Below are 26,736 nucleotides of genomic sequence, written 5' to 3' on the forward strand. Positions count from 1 at the left end.
TTCTGCAGTAGATGTCCTGCCTGTGCAGCTCCACGCTGCGACGTGAGGTGCGCGTCATGACTTACAAAAACGAGTGTTTACACTGGAGTTTAGTCAGGAACATTATTCACACCTGCAGGCTTTTGCTCTGTAAATGTAGCTCAGTGAGAGCTCCCAGAGTAAGGTCTGGGTCTTTCTCTGTATGTATTATTGTAGGTCCTGCTGACAATATAAAGCACCTTGAGGTGACTGTTGCTGTGATTTTGTGCTATATAAATAAAACTGAATTGAATAAAGGTAAACTCTGGGTCACATGTTTATCACAGACAGGTGTGTCCACATCAAAGAGCTCCTGGTTGCAGGTTTCTTCAGATCATCAGCCTGAAGGTGCTTCAGGTGTTTGAAATGAGGATGAGTGCGAGTGCAGATCTAACGTCAGGGCCAACAGGGCAGAGAAAATAACAGATTTACCCCTTCTTCACAGGGTAGGTCTTTAGCATCAGTTACCATGGTGATTTACCAGGAAAGACATGAGCCATGTTCACCGTCCTAGAATGACACTGGATGGCCACGAGTGCGTCTGGTGTTTGGGATCAGTGTGGAGAATGACAAGACGTTTTCAGGTTGTAATAACTTTAATTTCCTGCCATGAACTTGATCACAAAAAGCCTTTCACATCACGAGGAGACAGAAAGAGCAGAAGGTTACAGAGACGAAGGATGGCGTCCGTCTTCGCCTTCGCGAAGGGAAACCAAACATAACAAAGAGCGAGAATAAAAACTTGGATCAACTTTTCCCCCACAGTGATAAAAGCGATCAAACCTAACAATGTTCAGACAGAGCTATAATACAGAAACACTACAATACTAAAGGCCCCCCCTCCCTCCCCGATATCAGCCCCCCACGTGACTGCTGAAGCCGAGGGCGCACGACCACGACGCACTAATGCCGACTACTGTACACCCGCCCCTCCCCTGGGTCCGGTAACGGTGCTGTGTGAAGCCCCGCCGCGTCTTCAGTTCTTCACCTGTGCGCTGGACATTTAACCGACTCGAGTCCACATTCTGATTTCAGCCTCACATGCTTTATATTCCTGTACTAGCCAGAAAAGAACTTTAATTTATCCTGTAAAACACCTCAAACACCTGGGCTCTGTGAGGGCGGGGCAATGCTGCCTCATTTCCCACACTTGTTTTATTAACACGTCAGATATCATCAATACCAAGGTCGGTTTGGGCATTTAGGTCAAACATATATTTTATTATCATTATTATTATTGTTAGCATTATTGGCCAACAACGCACACATAAATGCGACAAAGTTCCAAACAGCCAACTTGCTCGTCAGCGATCGCAGTTACACTGCTTAAACAAAAGGGGGCGCTGATATCAGAGGGCAGGCTGGGATGTTCTCTCCTGGCTAATCATCAAGAAGGCTGTGTGTGTGTGTGTGTGTGTGTGTGTGTGTGTGTGTGTGTGTGTGTGTGTGTGTGAGAGAGAGAGAGATATGGACTATTGTTTTTTTAATGAACACTTTTCACAATAAAGGCCTCTGACTGTTCAGTAGAAGAAGACTTTTATTGTGAAACAACAGGAAGTGAGTTATCTGAGTTTACAGTTGTGGGTGTGATTACAGTTTAAATACAGATAAATTAGCCCGGATTCAAACTCACATGAAGCCTGGTCCTTACTCATGTAACTGTACGCAAATACAGTGAAATTACCAGATGTTTACAAGTATTTACTCTGTACTTTACTACGTTTCCTGTGGGAAAAAAGCATATTTACTGTATATATTTACTCTGTAATGACATGAGAAATACTCGGGTAATCACACTGTAAACTCAAAAGAAAACAGGGTAACTGTAATGAAACTGCGCAGTAATAACAGGTGTGCGTATCTTTGTGTATGTGCAGATCTTTGTTTGTGTGTGTGTAGCTGGTGGTGCTAACATCAGCCACCGATGCTGTTGTGTGGATTTTATCATACATTCTCTGAGTGGGAGTGGCGGTGCTGGTGGAGGGTGGAGGATCCCCACCCCCCTGGACGCCAGCGACCGTTTGTTTGTCGGCCATGAAGCAGATGTTGGGCAGATTTACAGTTTTAATGATCCCGAACAGCCGTGCATGCTTCACGTGTCCCTCCGTGCAGCGCCGCAGGAAACCGTGTGAGGAATGTTGTCTGTGACAGAATGAGGCTCGTTTGGGTCGCCCGTCTCAGCGCGTTGACTCAACTTGGTTTTTAGTCTTTTTTCCTTCATTTTTGTTTAGCAGGTTTTTGGTTTTTATAAGAAATCTTAGAAAAATGTGATGCCTTGGAGAGGAGTCTGAACGCAGCCATTAGCTCAACCACCACATCTGCAGAAGGAGGTGTGTGTGAGGGGAACAGAGAGGTGAAAATGTGACTGGCCAGGTCGGACCAAACACAAGTGCTAAAGCGCAGCGACCTCAGTAAAAATGTGGGAAAAGCTGCGAGGACGATGGTCCAACAACAGAAACAGAACAAGTCTCAGATCAGGACCTGAGTGTTCAGCCATGCTTCGCCTCCTCGTGCATGACGGCGTCACACAGAGGGCTGAACGACGCCACGGCACGAAGGCTCTAATCTAAGAACGTCACTGTAAACACGACTCAAAGACCAGGAACGGGCTCGGCTATAAATATATAGAGACCTCTGACACTTGTGACTTTAATGCATCCAAATTTCACTTGCATTCGATGTTAGCTGCCGATACGAGTGAGCACAAACCAGGCAGTCGAAGACGTTCCCACGAAGCCAGCGTCGGAAATAAAGGTAGTACGTGTAACATCCTGTTTTTCTAAACTGCTTTAAAAATGCTCAAAGTTAACTGGAGCATCACCAGGATGTGAAGAAACTCCACATCCAAAGCCCCAGCGTAGCGTGCGTGCGCATGTATGGAGCGGTGAGCCGCGCTCATTTACAGCGTGAAGACACGTGCTGGTGAAATGCTGCCCCAGGTGGTGAAAAGGGGAATCACAACCAGTGCCGTTAAGTAGGAGGTTTCGTGTTTATTAACCCGCTGCACCTCCAGTATTAAAAAAAGGCTCTATTTACACAGACAGGAAGTGAAGTTGGCAGGCTGCGTTTGGTGCTTCGGGTCACTCGTGTTACAGCTGCGCTCCTCTGGATGACCTCTTTGTTCGAGGCGTGGCTCGTGGGCGGAGCTTTAGCTGCGTTTCCCTGTTTAAGCCTGTTTGAGTAGAAGAAGACTCTCCGAAGCCTGTGACGAAGGCTCCGCGTCGTAGCCTGGCAGCTGCGTGGCGGTGGCTGCCGTTTAAGACAATAAAGTTTTTATTGGTTTATTTATTTTATTAGAAATAAAGTTTGAGGTCATTTGTTTCTTTGCACATTCCTCTGAGGTCAGAGGTCAACCGATTCGAGCCAACTGACACATTTTCACCTCTGTGTGTGCTCCCTGGGATTTTCTGTGTGTGAGGAAAAGTAGGAAGAGGAGGAGGCGCCTGTCTGGAGCTGCTGTGATTGGAGGACAGGCGGTGATGTCGGGCGTTCCTCTCTCTGCCGGCTCCATGGACTCCGCACGGTCTCTTCTCCATCTGCTCTAGGTTGCCTGCAATGAGACGAGACACACCTGGATTATTGGCAGGCAACCGAGCACGCCACAGGAGTTCTTCATATCTGCGGGGTGGAATGCCGCTCTCTCTTCCTGTTTCACACACGGCCTAAATTTCCCTCAACAAGGAATAAGTCCTGAAATACGGGATGCCTGGCTTTACGTGTCAGGACTGTTTTGGCAGCATTTGGACAGAAGCTCTGCCGAGTGGTGGGCTGACCTCTGCGCTCTGTCGCTGCATCTTGTGCACGGAGCAGGACGCCGGCTCTTCTTCCCCCGACCCCTCACGCTCCGACTCGCGCTCCCGTTTCCCTGTGATGCCGCCCCGGGGGTGCAGGAGGAGTCCTGAAGGAAAAGGAGGAGAAAGGTCTGAGCCGAAGCTGACGTGAAACACTTCAAATGCTTCCTGCCCGCGGCGTACCTGGGTGCTGAGGCACAGCAAACTCGTGGTAGAGTCGGCTGCTGGTGTTCTGGCTGGTGTCTGGCACTGAGTGGTATCCTGCATCGCACACACACACAAACACACTATAAATACGACATCGTGCCACTAAACTGTGAATCTGACCTCAGTCCACACAGGAAGCTGCGGCGTCATGTACCATGCTGCTGCAGGCGCTGATGCTGCTGTCCAACGCCGCTGGGGCCGGTCTGTTCTTCGCTGTCAAAGTTGAGAAGGATGCTTCCGCTGCCATTTCCTGTTGGAACGGGGCTCCCCGACACTCCGGGCGCTGAAGACCACAGAAGAAGACGTGACTCAACAACAGAGCTGCCAGAGCAGCTGGAAGCTCGGACTGTGTCCAGAGGCCTTACTGTGTGAACTGTTGGTCCCTGGGTGCTGCTCTCCAGGGGAAAAGGCCATCATTCCTCCATTCCCGTTCCCGTGGGTGGACGGCACTGATGCCAGCAGACCTGAAAGACACACACACACTTATTACTCGTAACTTTGACAATTTGAAACTGTAATAAATCTGAACACTGCTGCTACACGTCACAGACATCAAACTACTGCAGGTTATTCCATCACATAAAACCTGTTTGGAGGAGAAAAACACTCCTGCAGAATAAAAACTAGGTTCAGCTTTGAATTCGTTTTTTTCATGTGCATCTCTCTTAAACTCCTGAAGCTACGACGACTCAAACCTCTGGAAAGAATCACATGAGTGTGTGAACTGAAAGTTTGCGCAGCACGAAGACAGAACTTGGCCTCATTAAATATTCTAAAGTTACTGATAGCTTTAGTTCCTGGAGCGACCGGGGCGTGCTGTGCTGTGGTTTAAGGCTAACGTTTCATGTTCTCTGATCTCGTACCCAGTCCTCTGTATCGGCTCAGCTGCTGGTAGATCTGCTTCATCCTCTCGATGTTGAGCCGGCTCGCCTCTGCGTGGTGCACCATGGGCTTCGGGTAATGGACTCCAATGATGCACTTGGCCGCCGCCTGCACAGACTCTGGAGCGTTCCACGGGTCGTAGATGAACTTAGCAGGAAAACCTCGGAGGACAGGTAAGTATCGTCTGGAAGCAGATGGAGACATTAGACATGCTGGCTTCTGTCAGCACGAGGAGGGGTACAAAGTGCATTGGGGTGGTGGTGATGCAGGGAGGTAAAGGGTTAAGAGGAAAAAATGTCATGTCTGAATGTTTCGGAGCTACCGTCTCAGATATGAGCTGAAATGTGTGTTTCCAAACTTTAGCTGCTGCTGTGTGAAGAGCTGGCTGAGGTTTAGGCCTGCAGCCGGAGCACGCTGGTCTGCAGCCCTTCGTGCTTACAAGTTTTAAGGAAGTCAGCTGCTGCAGAACGAAGCTACAAACAAGCACAACACTGCACAGTAAGGCTACAGGACATGAGTCAGAAGCACTGCGGGCAGTAACCGTCACAGGGCGCTCAGAGAGACGTTAATGCTGCCAAACGTGGTGGAAAACCAGGGGCTGTGGTCCCAACAACATTTACTGTGAGCTGGTGTGACGGCAGCCACGCCACGCACACGCAGAGCGACGCTGCGAGAGCCAATCAGACTGCAGCAAGAGGTCAACATCTCACAACGTGCAGAAGATTCCTTGGACTGTCGTGGAAAGAGAGCCACCTACCTACTGCGCTTGGTCCGACCTTACCGAGTCCGAGGAGGGGACACAGGCGGGGCGGAGGAGAGGGGCGAGTGGAACTGTGGGAAGCGGCACAGTGGGGGCAGGCAGCGGTGCGGCCGTGTGGACGCACGCGTGCTCGACGGACGGAGAGCGCCGTGTCGTTAGAGACATCACTGCTGATTGGTGCCGCTAGGAAGACGTCTACTGCAACACGCCATTAGAAAGCACAAAGTTTTGAGCCCACCCGCCCAACCCCTCCCACCCCACCTGGACCAGAGCTGGCGTACGGTGGAAAAGATCTGCCATCGAGCTTCCTGTCCGTCCATCGCTCAAAGCTCTTCTTCGGTTTCATTCCTCACAGCTGAACAGAAGAGGAAGCTGAAGTTCTCCTGTGAGCTCGCCGTTGATGACAGAAGTCCTCCACCGTACCTCCCAGCTCTGGCCCCACCCTCCCCCAACCTTACCCCACCTCCATCCCCTTCAAACAGCAGTGGACTGAGAAAAGAGCTCAAATCTGCCCCCCCTGCCCCTCTGACTGTGGTGGTTGTCTTTTAAGTGGTCAGTGGGCCCAAAGCCTCTGCTGACTGTCCTCTCCCATCGCCACAGCGCCATACTCTGGGCCGGCACACTAGGGAGCCCCCTCATTTCACCAAAAGGGACCACAACCCTTTTGCCAGGAAGATCCGCGACCTGCCGGCAGCACGCGAGCCGATGGAGGGCGGCGGGTGGCGTGGGCAATAAGGGCTTCCTCTTCCTGTCATGTAATCTTTGATGATGTAATCTTCAATCTGCTGTCCACATTTAGTGTCACGGCTTTGGATTTTCACCTCACGCCTACACTGGCAGATATGCAGACATCTTTAAACATAAAGGGTGGGGCTGACTCTCCCTGCTGCATGTGGTTGGATGTTGGATGGATGTGACTGGGTGGATGATGGTCGGGGAAAAGCCTAAGCCTAGCCATGCGAGGGCTGCTTATCCTCTGCAGTCAGATCTGTATCTCTGATCTCGGCCTGTTTTTTACCCTACGTGATGCACATGTGCACTAGTGATCCACGCCATGTGTCTGAGTGAGCCAGCCGCCGCTCCAGCTCCGCCTGAGCCGCAGGGCTGCATTCACAAAAGCAGAGCGCCACTGAACATTTCACAAAGGGCCTGATGAGGGGCTTTGCCCAGCGCCTGGACAGTGGACCGGCTCGCGTGGCACAGCGCAGGTAACGAGTACCGGCGCCAATCGTGCTTCACTGCGATGGCAGAGCTACAGCTGGTCCAACGCCTCTCCTCACTACCCTCCGTGGAATGCTTCATAACGCTCTACCTAACGAATGCAGGCGAGGCGTTTGCATTTCCCTACCAAGCGGTCAGAATCCCTTTTGACGAAATGAGACGCCACCGAGTCATAAACCTGCTCAGAGGGTGCCGCTGGGGCGCGAGTGCCTCAGGGCTGCACAGGTACATGAAACAAACCGCCATCAACAACGTCCATCCACGGCAGCCCCGGCTGGAAGCGCAGGCTGCACCTGGGTGGAGGGGCGAGAGACCGGCCAATCACCTTAAAAGCAATCAGCTACAATCTACGAAGGGGAGAGGGACCGCTGAACTTTCCCCCCAACCCCCAAAAATCACAAACAGAGTGGAAGGAGGGGGGAGAGAGCAGCAGTAATGAACACGCTGCTGCAGGTACACGTCTACTGATGCATACATGTTCAGAGTCACACACACACACACACACACTGTGAGGTCGTTAGCATCCTGGATCCCAGACTAAGTGCTGAGGTGTGAACAGACAGCTACAAACAGCTGATGACACACAGACAAAGACGAGGAGGGAAGGACGCTGGTTTGTTGACTTACCCTAAGATCTGGACGTCCCCTTTATCCCCCCATCTCTCTCTCCCCCTCTGCTGTCTTCAGCTGACCTGTCCCTGAGCTGACTGTGTGTGAGACACTGACGTCATCAGTAACTGGCAGGTTCCATCAGGTGTAACAGGTGTTACTTTTAAAACAGGTAAATCTGTCTGTGCTTCCCCTGTGACTCACTGCTCTCCTCTGATGACCCTCAACGCTCTAATATCTGTGCAGTCCTGAGAGACAGAGGGAGGAAGGGCGCCAACCAGGTGCGGGCTCAGCTGTTGGCACCAAGGGGCGATAGAAGGAAAGGTACCCACCTGATGAAGTCCCCGTTGGGGTCGGTGCGCCGGCCGAAGCCCACGGGGCAGTAGCAGTGGAAGAACTGCTGGAAGAATGAACTGCAGGACAGCCACATCCAGCTGCCCGCATTCACGCTCCAGTCTGCATCCAGCAGCAGCTCCTCAAACACCTGCAGCAGGTAACCACAGCCCATTAAAACAGGAAGTGCAAAAATAAGCCGACACCTGAGTGAGTAACATCACTTTGTTTTAACTCGGTTGTTTTTATTCCTTAAGCATGAACGGAAGTTACTGGCAAACGTGCCAAAATAATAAGGCCGACACGAAGAAGGAAAAACACCTACGACATTAAACCCTGACGCACAAAAATAAAGGCAGTAATGCGGTCAGCTGTTCCCGTCTGATTCATCGGCATGTTTCAGTATCGGCACGTCACCGCACCATGACCGCTTCCCATGTGCTCACCTTCATTCCTTCCTCCCAGCTTATCCACAGGTCTCCTCTGGTGAGGAAGCAGGCCACGGCATGCCGGGCCAAGTGATGAATCCACCCCTCCTGCCTCAGCTGAGTCATGATGGCATCGATCCAGGGAAAGCCCGTCTTCGCCTCAGCCCACTTGGCGAGCGCCTCAGGATTTTTGTCCCAGGGAATGCGGACGCAGATGGGGTTTCCCTCCATCTTGTCGAAGCGTGGGTTGTTGGTGGCGGCGGTGTAGAAGAACTCGCGCCACAGTAGCTGTCCGTAGAGCGAGAGTGGAGGAGAGCTGTTCTTCTTCACCTGCATCAGTAGAAACATCACAAAAGCATCGGGTTAAAAGCGTTCGGGGGGGTTAACTCTTTCAACCTCGGCCATCGGTTTTATAAAAGTGTTTCACTTCAACGACGTTCTGTTGATCACAGCAGTCAGTCACCGTTCGACCGTCTCAGTGGGTTCAGCAGCACCGACCTGAGCCCAGCGGTGATGTCACCGCCCTTTCGGTGGGGCCTTCATGCCAATATTTCATCTCTGATGGTTCAGATCTGACCAATCAGATCACTGCATCTGGCAAGTGCACTCATAGCTCACACCTGCACTGATATGCAATGATCTGGAAATAATAAAATGATATTATTCCTCTTTGGGAATCGCCTTGTTGGGCCAAAAATCCCATTTCATGTCAAACTGCGTTATATTTGGCGTGTCTCATAGATTCACAGATAACGTGTTTGTGTGACAGCCTGCCTTCTTTAGTTTTAGCTTCTGATTCAAATGTGTTTGTAGTGTTAGGTTGTGTCTGCACACAACAGGCACAACCTAACACTACAACACTGGTTCAGAATGATTCAGAGGTCAGAGTTTAACATTACAAAGACCTTTGGACAACTGTTGCTCAAGAGCACTTCAAAGATTACAGGAACGTTTGTGAAGAAATGAGGGGTGGCTCAAGACTTTTGCACAGCATTGTCTCGTCTATGGAGTTCATTCGTACAGAAACAGAGTAGCAGATGGGCTCTGCTTCATACACGTCCATAAATGAGATCATCGCTGCGGTGCAGTCGCACCGATGCTTCGGGGCAGCACAAATATGCAACAGCAACGTGTGGGTCTGACGCAGACCTTGCGGTACAGGTCGGTGAGCTTGAAGTAGAAGAGGCGGCAGGAGAGGCAGCCGAAGCGCAGGTATGGGCTGAGGCCTGTTGGGCTGGCCAGCAGTGAGTTGGCGTTCATCCTCGGACGCTCGAAATTCGCCACCCACGCCTGGAGAGAGAGAGAGGGAGAGAGAAAGGAGGGGAAGTAAGACGGCCACGTTAAAGTATTCACCAAATCACAGGCGGCTGGTTTGGAAAGAAGCAGGGAGTGTTTCACATGTCTGTGAACCTGAACAAAAGACGTTTTCGGACAGACAAGAACATGACAAGAAAAGAAAGCGAACAGTGTTTGTTAGAGCAGGGCGATATGGCCAAAAATATTTATCACGATATATATTTGAAAATTTGCGATAACACGCAAGAGACAAAATACAACTCCACAACTTTACTAGCGCAAAAACCCATCCATTTATTTTCACTTAAACAAGCAGCTGTTTTTTATGTGCATTAAAGCTATATAAAAATTGAACAGTGCAAATGCAAATTCCTTGCTGAAGGTTTAACCAAAAGCCATTTCCAGTAGAAATGGGCTGACATATCCTGAGCATAACCATGTATAATATCCACCAAAGTTAAAAAGAGGTGCTTTGCAATATTAAACTGCAGTGTGCCAAATAAAAACGTCAAATACGTATTTTTTTGGACCATAAACTGCACGGGATTATAAGGCACATTAAGCGAAACAAAGCAGTCAGATAAATCAAACTTTATTAAACTCATTCTTCTTGCTTCCTCCACTTCTGTACCATTGATTCATTAATGTTGAATTCTCTGGCAGCTGCTCTATTCCCATGTTGTTGCAGTATATTAATGGCTAACCTGGTATTGTGGATGGATTATCTCAGTTGTTCTCCTGACTGAAGTTTGGTCTGTTTACAGCATCCTGCCATAGGATTGCATTTGTCTCTAACCATGATGAACCCTGAAGTTAACTTTTATCGAGTGGAAAAGTGTTAGCGTTCATCCTCCAGCTTCACTGTGTTTGTTGTGCTAACATAGCTGTGTCGTTAGCGATCACGTAGCACATCATTATATACCAGCTAGTCCAACTTCAGTAACCCTACAAGCGTCACTGCTGTTTAGTTTCCTGTCTTATTATATGTTGGAAGTGACAGCAGAGCTGTACGTTTGAATTTGTTCAGAAATCTCTCAGTCAGAACATGCTATATCATGTTTAGGTAACTAGCAAAACTAGCGAGCTAACTTCCGCTAACTTCCTGCTAGCTTCTAACTCCGTTAAGTGTAATAAATCCTGTTTTCATGGATGCCTGGATGTTAAACTTAACTGTTACACCTGGTAAAGCAGCAACGCTGATCATTTTATTAAAGATGAAAGAATTTAGACAGTTTTTTAACTCTGATGCCGCAGTGTTCATTTGACTTTAGGACCTGAAGAGACAGAGTTTAGGACCCAGATTACTCCCAGATTTACGAGCACCTTAGTCCGACAAATACGGCAATAACGACGGCCGCTTGCATGTTCCTTTCTCCCTTCTCATTCTCTGTCGCCGCCATGCTTTTTCGGCCATGTGCATATGAAAACAAAGGCCCTGCGCATGTGCATTTTACCCACATTCTATCGCCATATTTCATTTTCTTATCGTTGCCTAACATTGTACCGGTATTACCGTGAACGGTATAATATGGCCCAGCCCTACTAATGTGTTTACTGAAACAGATGAGTGCGCGTTTCTTCTGTTGTGATGCTGAAGATCTTTAATCTTCCCCATCAAAGATAACAGCCAATGAAAATAGGAGCTGCGTCACTGAGAAGTCCTCAGCGCTTCTGCTGAACGTCATCCCCTCAGAGCTTTCTATGACCACAGCCCACCATCAGCTGCAGTACCCACCTTTCTCTCCAGGTGGCGCTCTATCCTGGTAAGAGCCTCGGTCTCTCCTCCTGGCCACACGGCTGACGGCAGCCCCTCCGTGTCAAAGCCTGAAAGAGACGGTTCACCTTCATCATTGTCCTTAGCAGGTCAACCTTCCATAAACACACACAGCCAATCAGAACTCGGCACCCCACCCACCTGTCTCCCATCCCAGACCTGCTGGATTACCTGAACCTGCTCGCTGTGCCTTTAAGTCACACCTGCACAGGTGAAATTTAAACCCAAGGTACTCAGAGACACAAAGAAATAAGCTTCGACTGGTTGTTGGTAATGGTGTTGTGGTTCTTTTTTGTTTCTTTTGTTTTGGTTTGTTTGTTTTTCCTTAACTTGTGTATCTGCAAATATACACATTCTGTATTTTTCATATGAAAGAAACTATACTGTGGTGGGGCTTGCTAATTTCTTGTTTTTGATTTATAAGATAAGATAAGATAAGATAAGATAGAACTTTATTAATCCCTTGGGTGGGTTCCTCTGGGAAATTCGACTTCCAAAAAGCACAGCAACGACCGAAGTTACAGTATGTATGTTTTATGTATGTTTTGTTTTGTTTTGCTTTACTTCATATGTTTCATATGTTGTTTGTTTAATTTAAGACAAAAAAAATAAATGAATGAGAGGTAAAACTTGAGGGGGTAGGGACAAATAAGTGAATACTTCAGCCTACTCCTTTTCAAACAAATAATGGAATGATATTTTGTAATGATTGTGAAGCCACATGTTTGAAATGCTTGAAATAAAAATGAACTGAACTGAACTGACTAGTTCAGGAACAAAAGAGCGATGCTCCGTCATTCCACGACCGCGTGGGTAAACGACCCGTCACAACCCTGTGGGTAAATGACCTCGCCATGACCCCGTGGTTAAACGACCCTGTGGGTAAACGACACCGTGGTTAAACGACCCCGTGATTAAACTAACCCGTCACGACCCCATGGGTAAACGACCCCGTCATTTCACTTCTGTAACCTCTTGAGAACGAGCTCAGAGTAAACGTCTGATTGGTTTGAAAATAAAGACTGAAGATGATTTATTTTCATGTTTTATCACCAGAATAAAAAGTTCAATATTTCATTTCTGGACTTTATTGACGTTATTGATCAGATCTGCTCAGATGCGGCCCGTCAGTGAACCTGCTGTAGGATGAAGCAGAAACCGAACCCACCATGTCCCCACCTGCCAAACCCGAGGACGACTCGGACTGAGAGAGCGGCGTGGGCCTGACGCTACGACTCGTGACAGATTCAACTCTGAGTGAGGAGAAGTCATCAACGAGCACCAGAAGTTACTTAATTGGGATCAGATTAGAGTTATATTGGGCAGGTGTGCATCACTCTACAAGTGACCTGAGCGGCAGCTGTGAGTGGCAGATGGAGGCGGAGCTTTGTGGAGCAGCAGGTTTCTTTGAATGGGGAGCAGACTGAGGATCAGCACGTTCATTCAGGAGCACAGAGCTCCTTAAATGTCTCAGGGTCAGGTGCTCCACAGCAGGTGCTCCACAGCAGGTGCTTGCATGAATGGACAGAGACAGATGGCTTCACCCGACTCAGAGCTTTAAATTAGAGAGCAGGTGACAGGTTTGGGGTTTAATTATGGGAGGAGTTCTTCTTTCGGCATCAATCAGCTGACTGCAGTTTCTCCTTAAAGCTGAATGAGTCCAGAATCAGATCCACCAGGCTGGAAGCTCTTTTCCTGCGTTTAAAACAGCTCCAGCAGAGGGCGCTGCAACAAGTGTTTCATGTCTGTTTGTGGAGCTGCAGAGGCCTTCGCTCAGGCTCGGTGCCCGGGTCACACACAGGAACAAATAAAATATGACAATGAAGTCGAGGGACTCAGCAGAGAGGACAACTAAGCCAAAGCCCTGTTTGGGGTGGGCTGGTCCCTGTCGTCTGAGAAACAAATCAGTGTTTCAAAGTGAAAAAAGTTTCAGCCAAATATCTTTTATATTATTTCACTCCAGACACTCATCCAAAGCTGATGTGTGTCATCAGCTTTGGATGAACGTGCAACACTCAAGAGCTTCAAGCGTCACAGCTTCACTCAGGAGCCACGTTTAAGGTCTCCTGGCCCTTACTTTGATTTTAAAACTCTCTGGGACAAAACCTGCAGGTGTGAAAGCAGCAGCTGACTGACGGACGCTGTGCAGGAACGCCATCAAACTGCACCGAAGCTGTGATGCACACAGCTGCCACAGGGGGCGCTGCAGGCCTGCTCAGCTACACTCAGTGTGAGAGAGTGTGCGTGTGTCTGTGAGAGTGTTTCTGTGTGTGTCTGTGAGAGTGTGTCTCTGTCTGTGAGAGTGTGTGTGTCTGTGTGTGTGTGTGTGATTTGATCATTGGTCGATTTTTATGGGCTCAAATTGTAGTCATAAATATTTTGTACTTGTAAATCAGGTTTGTATGCGTAAAAAGAATTTGTGTGTGTGTAAGCAATACGCGTGAAACTCTATTTTTCTTCCTTTCATCTGATTGGTCAATGTCATGTCAATCACAAATTTAACAGTCCAATCAGAGAACAGATGGGTTTGGCTGTTGGAGGGGTTCTTTTTTTGAACTGCAGGTCCTTGAAGGGTGATACAGTTTGAAGCTGGAGGATCTCTGTATAAATATCCGATAGCAGTCAGGTCCCCTAACTTTCCGCAGCTGTTGAAAGGATAAAGTTGTGCTATATCAGTGGTTAGAAACACCATCATTACTTTAGGATTAGTTTAACACAAAGTCAGGGCTGACCCGGGACCATGGCTGTGAGTCACAATGCGCAGCATGAAGGTCCTTTCACATCGGACGTAACATGTGCTGCTAATGCTAACTGCTAACTAAAAGCAAAGGATCCAGAATTTGTTGCGCTGGCTGCTGAGCTCTGTGGGGTTTTACCTGTACTAGATGCACCTGCTCCGTGTCGTTTCTATCTCTGACTTTACGTCCTCTACAAGTGTTTCAGTTTTTTTATCTTCAAATGTTCAATAAAAACATGTATGCTAATTCAAAACAAAGAAAGCTTTGTAACTATCCCCACTAGTGAAGACTGTCATTTCCACAGCACTGCCTGCCCCCCTGAGGTCTGCAGCACTGTTGAAAAGGCTCTGGAGGTCCTTTTATTAAGCACGTAAACCTGTGACACAAAAATCACCAAACTCGGACCGCCACAGACAGAAAAAGCTGGGCTGGCATGTAAAAGGGCATTTACTCCCTTCAAGGACCTGAAGCTCCATAAAGCACCCCTCCAATAGCCAAACCCATCTGTTCTCTGATTGGATTGTTAAATTTGTGATTGACATGACATTGACCAACCGGATGAAAGGAAGAAAAGTAGGGTCAAAATTCATACTTGTAACCTGAAACTTCAGTGCAGAATTTCACACGTATTTTTTGGCCACACACAGATCTTTTTTACGCACACACAAATTCTTTTTACACATATAAATCCTGATTTACAAGTACAAAATATTTATGACCACAATTTGAGCCCATAGATCTTCGCCTGTTTGTTGTTGGATTTTGGTTTTAGGGCGTGGATGAATAAGTACACGGAGATTCTGATTGGTGCTTCAACTACGAGAAACGCTGTCGGCCATCTATGTGGTTGTTTTCTCGTGAGTGTGTTTGATTTCTCACCAAGCTCCTCCAGCGAGGGGACGCCGTACTTGTCCCCGTGGTCCTCAAGGACGGGCGTGACGCAGTGCCCCATCAGTGTGTCCGTCAGCATCTCCACAGGCATCTCCGGAGGATCCAGCCGGCTGATCAGAGTCTGGAAACGCTTGTAAGTGAGCGGAGGCTGCCCGCCGTTCAGCTCGATGATCCTGCGGAGAAGCAAAGAGGAATCTCATGACACATGACCGTGATCATGTGACCTCAGGCTCCATGACGGTTTGAAACAACCCTCCCTGAATGTCCTTACAGCGTCGCTGTGTTCTCAAGGGTCCGCGCTGTCGTTAAATAAAGCTCACTCACTTGTCAAGGTCATACAGGGTGTGCGATATTTTGACGATGACCTCCACGCCCGCCTCCATGGCCAGCTTCTTGATGGCGGCGTCTCTCTCCTTCCCAAAAGGCTCTGAGTCGTATTCAAAGGTCAGCCGGGAGATCTTCCACTCCTGAGAAACAGAGAGAGAGGATTCCCAACAGGCTGCAGGAGCAGCAGAGCAGAGCGCCCTGGTCACATGTCTGCCCTAACCCCGGAGTAGGATTTCCTGCATCTCACCTTAAAGAGCCGCGGGAACACGTTGGCTGGTTGGCCCCTGATGACGAAAAGGCGAGAGTTGAGCTTGCGAAGGCTGGCGTCCAGATCCTCCAAACACTGGAGAAGAAACCTGAGGAGAGACAGGAGGACAGAAACGAGATGCATGACAAAGCGAAAATCATTGACCCTCATCTAGGACGGGAACCCAGGGATTCCCAACACCTGCGCCCCTGCCCCGCTGGGCCGCGAAGCTGGAAATGCCCTCTCAGAGTTATCCACTACAAAAACACTTTAGTAATAATTACAGCTCACAGGAAGATGCTGGATCCTACAGGTGAAACTCGCGCTTTTAAAACCCGACCCAGATAAAAATCATTTCGCTGTAATGAGACAGGCTATGATCCACAAATCCTCTCAGCTGCCCCCTCTAGGGGGCGCCACAGCGAAACCCTGAGAAGTTTCTTGGTTTTTGGAAAAGAAAGCGTGCATTCATGTGTGTAGTGTCTGAAGCTGATGAGCTCTGAGGGCGTGCTGGGGTTCTGATCAGGTGTGACTGCAGGTCCAACAGACCAGACAGAGTCTGATCGTTACAGCTCCGTCCCCCCGTCTGACCCCATCGTTAAACCGCCAAAGCTCTGCCTGCTCCCAATCTGTGTGCGGCGGCACGTGAGCGCCTGCACACACTCAGCCAGGAGGTTTTATAATCACCGTCTGCTCTTTTTATAGCTCGGTTCAGTCTGCAGCCACTCGGGCCTCCGAGCAACATGATGCCTGATTTCAGGAGAATAAACCGGCCCGACGTTGACTTTACAACGAGCGCAGAAACGGCTCGACCAAGGCCGCAAAACCAGCGCAGTCATCAGATTCAGTCAGTCAAACGCAAAAGTCCCCCGGACCTGATGTCCAAGAACGACTGTGAGCGAGCTAAAGACGACGGTGCTCACACAGCACAGCGCTGTGGTTTCTCTGCAGTCGGCGCTCATGTGTGCAGGGACTCAGAGGCTCAGTGCAGCCCTCAGTGTGGCCTCCGTTATTCTGTGCCTGAATCCATGGAAGTGAAACACGTTCTGATCACTGAGGTTTCTGCGTTTTCAGATGGTGAGAATAAAGAGGACAATGACCAAAACAGTGAAGAGGCTACGAGCCCGAGTCCTGACCCTGAGCCACGCGTCTGCAGTCACAAAGACAAATGGCAGAACGGCGCCCCCTGGAGGAGGAACACTGACAGTAAAAGACTGTTCTGAGGAAATCCTCATTTCCATCTGACTGGATGAAAACCAGCCAGACGCTCGGCTCCTTCGTGCCATCAGCTGTTATGTGTGCACACGTGAGCACCCTCATGAGCGTACACGTGCAGAGAGTGAACCTGTATGACCACGTGCACTCAAGCAGGCTGGTATCTTTGATGGGGAAGCTCGCACTGCTGCTCACGTACATGCTGGTGAAAACACAGGGAGGTGCTGTGTGTGTGTCACTGTATGTATGTGTGTGTGTGTGTGTACAGCCATCCTTATATAACTGTTCTGGCCTACATCTGTCAGAGCAGACACACTCAGCTTCGACCGCTCCACAACACAATCCCTTAGCCCAGTAACCTCATTCCTGTCGCACACACACACACACGCGTGCACACAGAGACACACACACCTGTAATGAGTCACAGGCTGAATCGAGAGCAAATAGAAACACTGTCCTGACTGGATGAATTTGGTGCTTTGACACTTTCACGCAAAACCTTCAGGATAATTATCATGAAATAAATCCAGACGTTGTGTTTTCCCCGATTCCTTCAGCACGAGTCACTCTGCAGGCTCACACTTTAACACTTCAGAAGATCTGATCAGCTGGAGGCCTGAACGGCTCACAAACTGTAGAAACCTCATCAGGTGTTGGAGCTTTGTGCGTAACATCATTGTTGTCCAGGAGGTGTGAGTTTTAGAGCATTTGTTTCTCTGTCAGCAGTAACAGGAACACAGACACTACAGGAAGTCAGGTGACAGAGTGAACTCTGACCTGATCACTCTCATCCTCCATAGTCCGCTCAACGCCACAAACACGTTTAAGAGCACAAAGACCCTCCCACTGTGTTTGGGTGGGCTCATGTGCTGTAGTGCGTTGGCTGTATCTCTCCAGCTCTGGTTGGAGTTCCCAGGCTTGGTTCAGTAAGGATGAATTGTTTCAGAAATCTCTCAGTCAGAACATGCTATATCATGTTTAGGTGGAAGCTAGCGAGCTAACTTCCTGCTAACTTCTAACTCTGTTAAAAGTAATAAATTCTGTTTTCATGGATGTTAAACTTAATTGTTACACCTGGTAAATGGCCTGTATTTGTATAGCGCTTTTACTAGTCCCCCCTAGGGACCCCAAAGCGCTTTACACACCCAGTCACCCTCACATTCACTCTCACATTCACACACTGGTGGAGGCAGCTACGGTTGTAGCCACAGCTGCCCTGGGGCAGACTGACAGAAGCGAGGCTGCCATACAGTTTGTGACGCCGCAGTGTTGGTTTGACTTTGGGACCTGAAACAGACAGAGTTTAGGACCCAGATTACTCCGCGAGGCTCCAGACTACGGCAGCTGTAATGCTCGGACAAGCAATCAAGCGGTGCAGCTTCGTAGCTTAGCAACGTCATACTAAAACATTTTTGACAGCTCTGCGTGTCGTGTGCTACAAAATCGGTTCGTGGTCAGTAAGCACAACCAGAATTCACACATAAGGCTCACTGTTGATTTGTGAGAAAATTAAAGGATTTTAAGTGCGCCTTATAGTGTGTAAAGTACGTTCTACAGAAGATATGATATGGATTTTAGGCCATATCGCCCAGCTCTACGAGCACCATCACAGACCTGAAACAGATCAGGACTCATTCTGGAAAGCTTCGCAGCCCATAAGCAGCAAGTCCAGTTTGACAGTATGGCAGCTGTGTTTGACGAGTAGAGCTCGCTGGCTCTTCATCAGGGAGAGGGAGACTCAGGCCTGATGGAGTAGCCGCCAGCCTCGCTCAGAGGGAATGCTCGGCATGCCCGACGCTTACGTAGTTTAACAGACTGTTATTTAGTTTGATGCTCCTTTATCTTTTCCTGCTCCTCCAGCATCGATCAGCTGTGTGTACGATTGAATAAGAGCCACGTGGGAAAGCCTCCCCTCATGTAGGTCACCATCACATAACCGCTCATAAGTTTACCGCACTGGCACACTAACCTACATGTCTGCACAGACTCTCACATTTCCCTGAAAATGGCAAAATATCTGGTCCCACATTAACAGGCCACTGCTCAGCCTCTGCACTCACACGGCGCTGGTGCACGCTGACTGCTCCGCCTCTTCGGTCCTTCGCCAACCAAGCAGAACCAGAACCGAGCGGGAAACTTGAGCACGTTCGAGGACTTTGAAAACAAGTGTCTGAGCCTCTTACTGTGAGGATGATGGTAATGTCAGAAAAATCTCCATGATCATCAGAAAAATAAAAGCCTGTAACAGAAGCGTATCGGTAAAAATGAGTCCATATACAAAATGTGACACTTTTACTGTCTATAGATTTAATCTTAGGAAGACCGCCCCCCCCCAAAACGTCCACTTACATCCTGGACTTTTAGGGATGGCGTGACTTTTTACACACATTGAGATATAAAGGGAGCTTTAACATGAGCCAGTTGTGACTGATTAATAAATACAAAGAGGACTGTAGTTAAATGAAAGCTGCAGAACGGGTCGTGGATGTGCCAGTGGGTTTCTGGCTGAGCACAGCAGGGGAGGCAAAGCTGAACACAGTCCAGAGAACCAATGCCAACAAATAAAGAGTGAAATGTGGAGCAGAGCAGCAGCAGAGCAGCAGCAGAGCAGAAGTGAGCTGAAGAGGAGGAGAGGAGCCACGGAGGAGCAGTGTGAATGAGACGCTGCAGGCTGGTGAGTGTGAAATCTCTCAGCAGCTCAAGTGCATAATTCAAGCTATGGTGGCTGCTACAGGACAAACATGTTTTAGTCTGACACGTTAAACTTGGCCCTTTAATGACCACCGGCGTGCTTCTGAATCTGGATCCACCCCCAAGTGTTTTTCCCAGCTGTGTGGGCTGGCAGTCTGCTGTTTACCTCAGCTGTCAATGCACGTGAGCAGCGTCCATCTTTCTTTACACAGTCAGAAGCTCACTTCTGACCAATGACAGCGATACTGAGGTGTGCTTTTGAGGACTCGCTGAATCAGTAAGCACTATTGTTAGCCCGCGCTAGCCTCTGTTCGCCCGCGCTAGCCTCTGTTAACCAGCATTAGCCTCTGTTCGCCCGCGCTAGCCTCTGTTCGCCCGCCCGCGCTAGCCTCTGTTAACCAGCATTAGCCTCTGTTTGCCCGCGCTTGTCTCTGTTAACCAGCGTTAGCCTCTGTTCGCCCGCGCTAGCCTCTGTTCGCCCGCGCTAGCCTCTGTTCGCCCGCGCTAGCCTCTGTTCGCCCGCGCTAGCCTCTGTTCGCCCGCGCTTGCCTCTGTTCGCCCGCGCTTGCCTCTGTTCGCCCGCGCTAGCCTCTGTTCGCCAGCGCTTGCCTCTGTTCGCCAGCATTAGCCTCTGTTCGCCCGCCCGCGCTTGTCTCTGTTAACCAGCGCTAGCCTCTGTTCGCCCGCGCTAGCCTCTGTTCGCCAGCATTAGCCTCTGTTAGCTGGCTTTAGTGAAACTGTTGGACTCGGACTCTTACTGAATAAACTTTCATAGGATTTGAGAATATAATCAAACTGTTTATTGGGGGAAAGAGTGACTTCTACGATACTACAGCCGAATATTAGCTGTTATAATGTTAAATCGTAACCAGCAGTGGTTGTTCAGCTGGCTCTCTGGAGACGTTTTATCCAGATGTCTGTGCAGGCTCGTCATCCAGGTCATGGGGGTCTAAGGAGCTGCAAGAGAAAGTGACTGGACTTCAAGTTTCTTGAAGACGTTTAATCCAACAATAAAATATATGATCCTTTAGTCTGAAGATGGCACACAAAGCCTACAACCTCTTCTCCATCACCTCTGCTGGATGGTCAACGTTATTAGTGAGAAGGGAGATGTCCTTCAAATATGGTGGGGGAACATGGCGGCTTCCACACACTGCCAAGTATTTTGCCTATATTAAATATACGTTGAATGAATGAGTTTGTTGGGAGAATAATTACACACTAATCTATGTATAATTATGAGCACAGGATCCTTCTTCTCTTAAATATGTGATTGACACATGTTTGTTATAATCTGTGTTTATTGGTGGAAAATATAAAAACCTTTATGATCTGTAAAGAAGTCGTTTGTAAAACTGATTTAAGTGTTTATTCTGTCAAATCTTAGGACGTGTCAGCTTAGTCTGGTTTGTTTAAGTGAAGCTTGCAGCACAGATTAGATCTGGGTTAACAGTAACCTACATCTCAGGCAGCTCTCTGGTTTCAGCGTATGTTATCCAACGTGATCGTCTCTGACCTCTATACGAAGTCCTGCAGCACACAGAGGATGTGGGTCGGGAACACAGAAAGCTTCAGAGGGTTCTGTTCCATCAAGTTTACTTTCAAACATGCTCATTCAGGAGACGGAGCCATTTAATCCCGGTGTGACTCGAGGTTTCAGGTAAAGATAACGAAGCTAATGGGATGATGGGCTGCCATCACAGAGCTGCAGGTGTCACAGCAGCTGAACAGACATCTGCTGGCTCTCATTCATCTTCTCCCAAAGCAGGACATTAAAGCTCAGAGCAGCTCATAATAGAAGGCTTCAGCGACGGCGCACTTCTAAGCCACGGTCTGCAGATTTAGTTTAAGACGCGAAAACAAAACCTCAACAAAATAAGCTTCTCCCTTCAGAGTCCACATCCCCTCAGCTGCAGCACAACCCTGCGAGTCCTTCTGCTTCTCCTCCCCTTACGACTGACTCAGAAAAACCTTAAATGTGTTTGTTGGTCACATGAACAGAAATGGCAGGAAAACGCAGATTTTAGCTGTAACAACACAAACTCACTGCTATTCCCTCTGCTGCCCCACCGGGAATCCTTTGGAAATTCTCCAGGTTTTCATCCCAGGTCCCTGCATCATGTCTCAGATTCAAGGCAGACTTTGATGCCACGCGATCATAAAGTGAATATTCAACACAGGAAAGTACGACAGCTTTAAGAACTGGTGTCTGAAAATAAGAATAAAACCTGTCTCACTGGCATCAAACACACTATCAGGGCAACCGTGGCTCAGGGCGTTGGGAAGCTCAGCTGTAACCGGAAGGTTGCCGGTTCGATCCCCCTGCAACACACTTCACCTACTGGTGTTGGCCAGAGGGGCCGATGGCGCGATATGGCAGCCTCGCTTCTGTCAGTCTGCCCCAGGGCAGCTGTGGCTACAACTGTAGCTGCCTCCATCAGTGTGTGAATGTGAGAGTGAATGAACAGTGGAATTGTAAAGCGCTTTGGGTGCCTTGAAAAGTGCTATATAATTGCAATCTATTACTACAGGGAGTGCAGAACTATTAGGCAAATGAGTATTTTGTCCACATCATCCTCTTCATGCATGTCGTCTTACTCCAAGCTGTATAGGCTCGAAAGCCTACTACCAATTAAGCATATTAGGTGATGTGCATCTCTGTAATGAGAAGGGGTGTGGTCTAATGACATCAACACCCTATATCAGGTGTGCATAATTATTAGGCAACGTCCTTTCCTTTGGCAAAATGGGTCAAAAGAAGGACTTGACAGGCTCAGAAAAGTCAAAAATAGTGAGATATCTTGCAGAGGGATGCAGCAGTCTCAAAATTGCAAAGCTTCTGAAGCGTGATCATCGACCAATCAAGCGTTTCATTCAAAATAGTCAACAGGGTCGCAAGAAGCGTGTGGAAAAACCAAGGCGCAAAATAACTGTCCATGAACTGAGAAAAGTCAAGCGTGCAGCTGCCAAGATGCCACTTGCCACCAGTTTGGCCATATTTCAGAGCTGCAACATCACTGGAGTGCCCAAAAGCACAAGGTGTGCAATACTCAGAGACATGGCCAAGGTAAGAAAGGCTGAAAGACCACCACCACTGAACAAGACACACAAGCTGAAACGTCAAGACTGGGCCAAGAAATATCTCAAGACTGGTTTTTCTAAGGTTTTATGGACTGATGAAATGAGAGTGAGTCTTGATGGGCCAGATGGATGGGCCCGTGGCTGGATTGGTAAAGGGCAGAGAGCTCCAGTCCGACGCCAGCAAGGTGGAGGTGGAGTACTGGTTTGGGCTGGTATCATCAAAGATGAGCTTGTGGGGCCTTTTCGGGTTGAGGATGGAGTCAAGCTCAACTCCCAGTCCTACTGCCAGTTTCTGGAAGACACCTTCTTCAAGCAGTGGTACAGGAAGAAGTCTGCATCCTTCAAGAAAAACATGATTTTCATGCAGGACAATGCTCCATCACACGCGTCCAAGTACTCCACAGCGTGGCTGGCAAGAAAGGGTATAAAAGAAGAAAAACTAATGACATGGCCTCCTTGTTCACCTGATCTGAACCCCATTGAGAACCTGTGGTCCATCATCAAATGTGAGATTTACAAGGAGGGAAAACAGTACACCTCTCTGAACAGTGTCTGGGAGGCTGTGGTTGCTGCTGCACGCAATGTTGATGGTGAACAGATCAAAACACTGACAGAATCCATGGATGGCAGGCTTTTGAGTGTCCTTGTTTTGTTTTTGAATGTCAGAAATGTATATTTGTGAATGTGGAGATGTTATATTGGTTTCACTGGTAAAAATAAATGATTGAAATGGGTATATATTTGTTTTTTGTTAAGTTGCCTAATAATTATGCACAGTAATAGTCACCTGCACACACAGATATCCCCCTAAAATAGCTAAAACTAAAAACAAACTAAAAACTACTTCCAAAAACATTCAGCTTTGATATTAATGAGTTTTTTGGGTTCATTGAGAACATGGTTGTTATTCAATAATAACATTATTCCTCAGAAATACAACTTGCCTAATAATTCTGCACTCCCTGTATTAGCAGTTTCTGCGTGGACTCTAAACTCCATCTTTTATTAATATTTATTCATTTTCATTAGTTTGAATGAAAAATGTCCGTCTGGGAATTTCTGGAAAGTTTCTGGAAATCCATGAGAAACAGTCACAGAGCGTCACCCATGTGCACTTCCTGTCTCGATGCCGAAACTGCTGACCAGTTTACACTTTTAGCATTGCAGTCAGCTGGATACGAGCGGGTCACTGCCTTCAGGGTGGATCGTGCTGCGCGGCGACCATGAATAGCAGTTCAACCCCGCCGGTCTGCACGTGAAGCCAAGCGGCGAGCAGCTTGGTCTGACCACACGCAGCCTGGACAGCGATCCTCTAACCTACTTCTGCTGTAACCTGCTCATCGCGCCGGCTGACCTCCTTTCCTGGGATTATGCAGAAGTGAGCGACTGTGAAAGCAGCTGAGCGGGCGTCTCCGGGTGAAACCCGGCGCAGAGAGACCACCGACCCATGGAAAAAAACGTCTGCCGTTAAATAAAACTCATGTGACTGACATCAGAGAAACGCTGACATCATGCTGCGCCTTAAGGAACTGCAGCTTCGCCCAGCACCGGTCTGCTCATTTCCTCCTGCTGGACTCATAACGACAGGACCACCAGATCGTCATGGAAACATGTCAAGTTTGTCAAACGCACGCGGAACAACGAGCAGCATGATTCCAACACCTCTGCTGTTATCAGGAAGGATAAAGAGGTGATTTCTGTCCTTACTGAAGAAACAGCGAGATGATGCTCCGCAGAGAAGCATGAAGTGCTCCTAAACAACACGCCGCTCTCTCGCCGCGTGTTTCTCAGTAAAGACATGAATGATGGAAAAACAGAAACTATTTAAAAACATCCATTTTAAACTCAGTTTCAGCATCAGATCATTTGAAGTCCAGTTAACTTTAATGGTTAAAATCGCGTCCTGATAGGACTCAATAACAGATTAATAACTGATAATCTGATTGTAACTTAAATCCTCTTACCTCCACCTGTTGACCCCGACGTTGGACGAGCCCGCGAACCACGGGTCCAGGAAGTAAACGCACCGCACCGTGGACGCCCCTTGGACCGCCTCCCGCAGAGCTGGGTTGTCGTGGAGACGGAGGCCCTTCCGGAACCAGTGGATGGAATTTAGGGCCATTTTATTCTGAAAGGAAAGAGGAAACAGGAAGAAGCTTCGGTGAGTCTACTGAACCGAGCGGTGGGAGGCGCGTCTCGGCGAGCAGTGGCGTGGGATGGGCCCACAATAGAAGCAGGCTTTTACTTTCTGCTGTGGGTAGAAACAGTCACAACAAGCTCAAAGCACAAGGTTAAAAAAATCTTCAAACCTTTTCCTGTTTCCTCACTTCCTGTCGTACCTCATAATCTGATATTGAGCTCGGTGAGTGCAGCTCACTCATCACAGAGTTCTACAACCAATCAGACTAAAGAGCTGAAGGACGGGCAGCACCGACCCCCTCCATCGCACCTGTCCCACAGGTGCTCGCAGGATCTGTCAGCTGCGAGAGAAACGGTGAGCAGAGTGTTTACCTGCTGAGAACTTAACCCGATTACTGACACTGAAACATCAAAGCAGCAGGTGAGCTTTACCTGCAGCGCGGACAACTTTTACTGCCTTTTGTTTCGTCTGAGCTCGTCTTCAAAGGTGAACTCGCCGTGCTCAACAAAAACTCAGCGCCTCGAAGATTCACGACAGACTCAGAGCGCACACAGAGCTGTGAGACATGGACGCACGGTTAGCGTGTGGTGTTTGTCTCCACACCTGGACGTTTGCTGCACGCCTAACACTGCACACCTGTTTATCACACACACGCCATTATTTAGAATGTGATGTAAACAGTGTCATCAGCGTGGAGGAGATATTTCAACCAATCACCAGCTGGAGGCTCGCTTCAGAGGTTGAGTCGTAGTGTGGTGGGCTCATTTTCACTGAGGACACAGTTTTACAAAGATGCGTTTCTTTGTTTTTTAAATATTTTGAGTGTTTTTTTGTTTTTTTTTTACTGTTCTGCATGAAAAACATACAGACGACACCAAACACCAGAAAACAAGAGCAGCCAATCATCGCTCAGTGAGTCCAGACTGCTTCCACGCAGGCTGATTTGAAATAAACGTACAAAGACAAAACTTATTGAGGTCAGATGACAAGCCAAGCTGTCCCCTCCCCCAGCTTTAAGCAGCATCATCACACTTTCAATATCAAGAATATTAACAATGATGACGACACTCCCAGGGTGCACCTGGGTGAGGGAGTGCCGCTGGGCTGCAGGTCGGAGCTCCTGCTGCTCCTCCTCAGCAGCAGAGGAGACGTTCCTCCAGATGTCCCAAACACACTAGATTATAATCTGAGCCTGGTCTGTAAACTTTCCAGCTGTGCTGCGGGTCTGCACTATGTGCGGCTTCAAGGATCATCTCTGGGGCGAACCTCCTCCTGTGCAACCCGCAGCGCCGCTCCGACTTCTTCCTAACAACAACACAAACTTCCCACTGACCCACTTTCCCCCCGACTCAATCAAACCATCAGCACACCGACCCCCGATCAGCACACCGACCCCCGATCAGCCAGCACAGGAAGCTGCTGGTTCAGAGATCAGCTGTGGGATCAATCCTGGGATCCAGGTTGTGACGACTGCGGTCAAAGCTCCGCTCTTGTGATTAGTCGGCGGATCTCAGACGTTTCTGACCTTCAGGATGTCCAGCGGCTCCAGCCTGAACTTCTCATCCTCACACTCAGCCCACGCGATGAAGATGAAAACATAAACGCTGAAGCTTTCGGCACGCCAACAGGCTGAGATGCGTTCACGGACCCTCCAAATGGAAATTAGGTCACGGAGTTTTTTTGTGAATGGGCTCTCCGCCTCAGCGCAGCTCCGGCTGAATAAAACCGGTGCGAATCCAAACCACATCCACCTGCCCCTCACACACCGGGGAGACCCCCCACACACCTGCCCGGGACGGCACACCCGATACGGCCCCAGAAACGGGGTCACCGGAGCGGAGCTTATGTAACCGGTGGCGCTGTATACGCCGACCTCCGTCTCCCCCCAACCCGCACCCACCCGCTCACCTTGTGCTGGCTCCCCGGAGGTGACATCTATGTGAGGCCCAGGGACGGGAGCATGTCTTCGGGCAGAGCGGGGAGCTGTGCCGGGGTATAAGTGTTTGCGCGCTGGGTCCCTCTGACTGTCTGCACCTCGAGCCGCTGCTGCGCTACTTTGTTTCATAACACTTTGGCTCAGTGCGCAT

At 48.8% G+C, this 26,736-nt stretch overlaps 1 protein-coding gene across 1 annotated transcript; it reads right to left on the reverse strand.

Annotated features, from left to right (window-relative positions):
• Positions 1 to 595: 595 nt before the first annotated feature.
• LOC308407539 (cryptochrome-1-like) lies at positions 596 to 26,736 on the reverse strand. The gene is made up of 15 exons (XM_080899251.1): positions 26,558 to 26,736; positions 24,474 to 24,637; positions 15,523 to 15,631; positions 15,273 to 15,415; positions 14,937 to 15,121; positions 11,281 to 11,369; positions 9,399 to 9,539; positions 8,268 to 8,579; positions 7,821 to 7,972; positions 4,880 to 5,082; positions 4,382 to 4,480; positions 4,171 to 4,299; positions 3,993 to 4,070; positions 3,792 to 3,916; positions 596 to 3,568 (listed from the first exon to the last, which is right to left on the reverse strand). Exons 1-15 carry the CDS (start codon positions 26,582 to 26,584, stop codon positions 3,560 to 3,562), a joined length of 1,965 nt encoding a protein of 654 aa, XP_080755377.1. The 5' UTR covers positions 26,585 to 26,736; the 3' UTR covers positions 596 to 3,559.

Source organism: Rhamphochromis sp. 'chilingali' (genome assembly GCF_963969265.1).
Source record: "Rhamphochromis sp. 'chilingali' genome assembly, chromosome: 12".
Lineage (NCBI taxonomy): Eukaryota > Metazoa > Chordata > Actinopteri > Cichliformes > Cichlidae > Rhamphochromis > Rhamphochromis sp. 'chilingali'.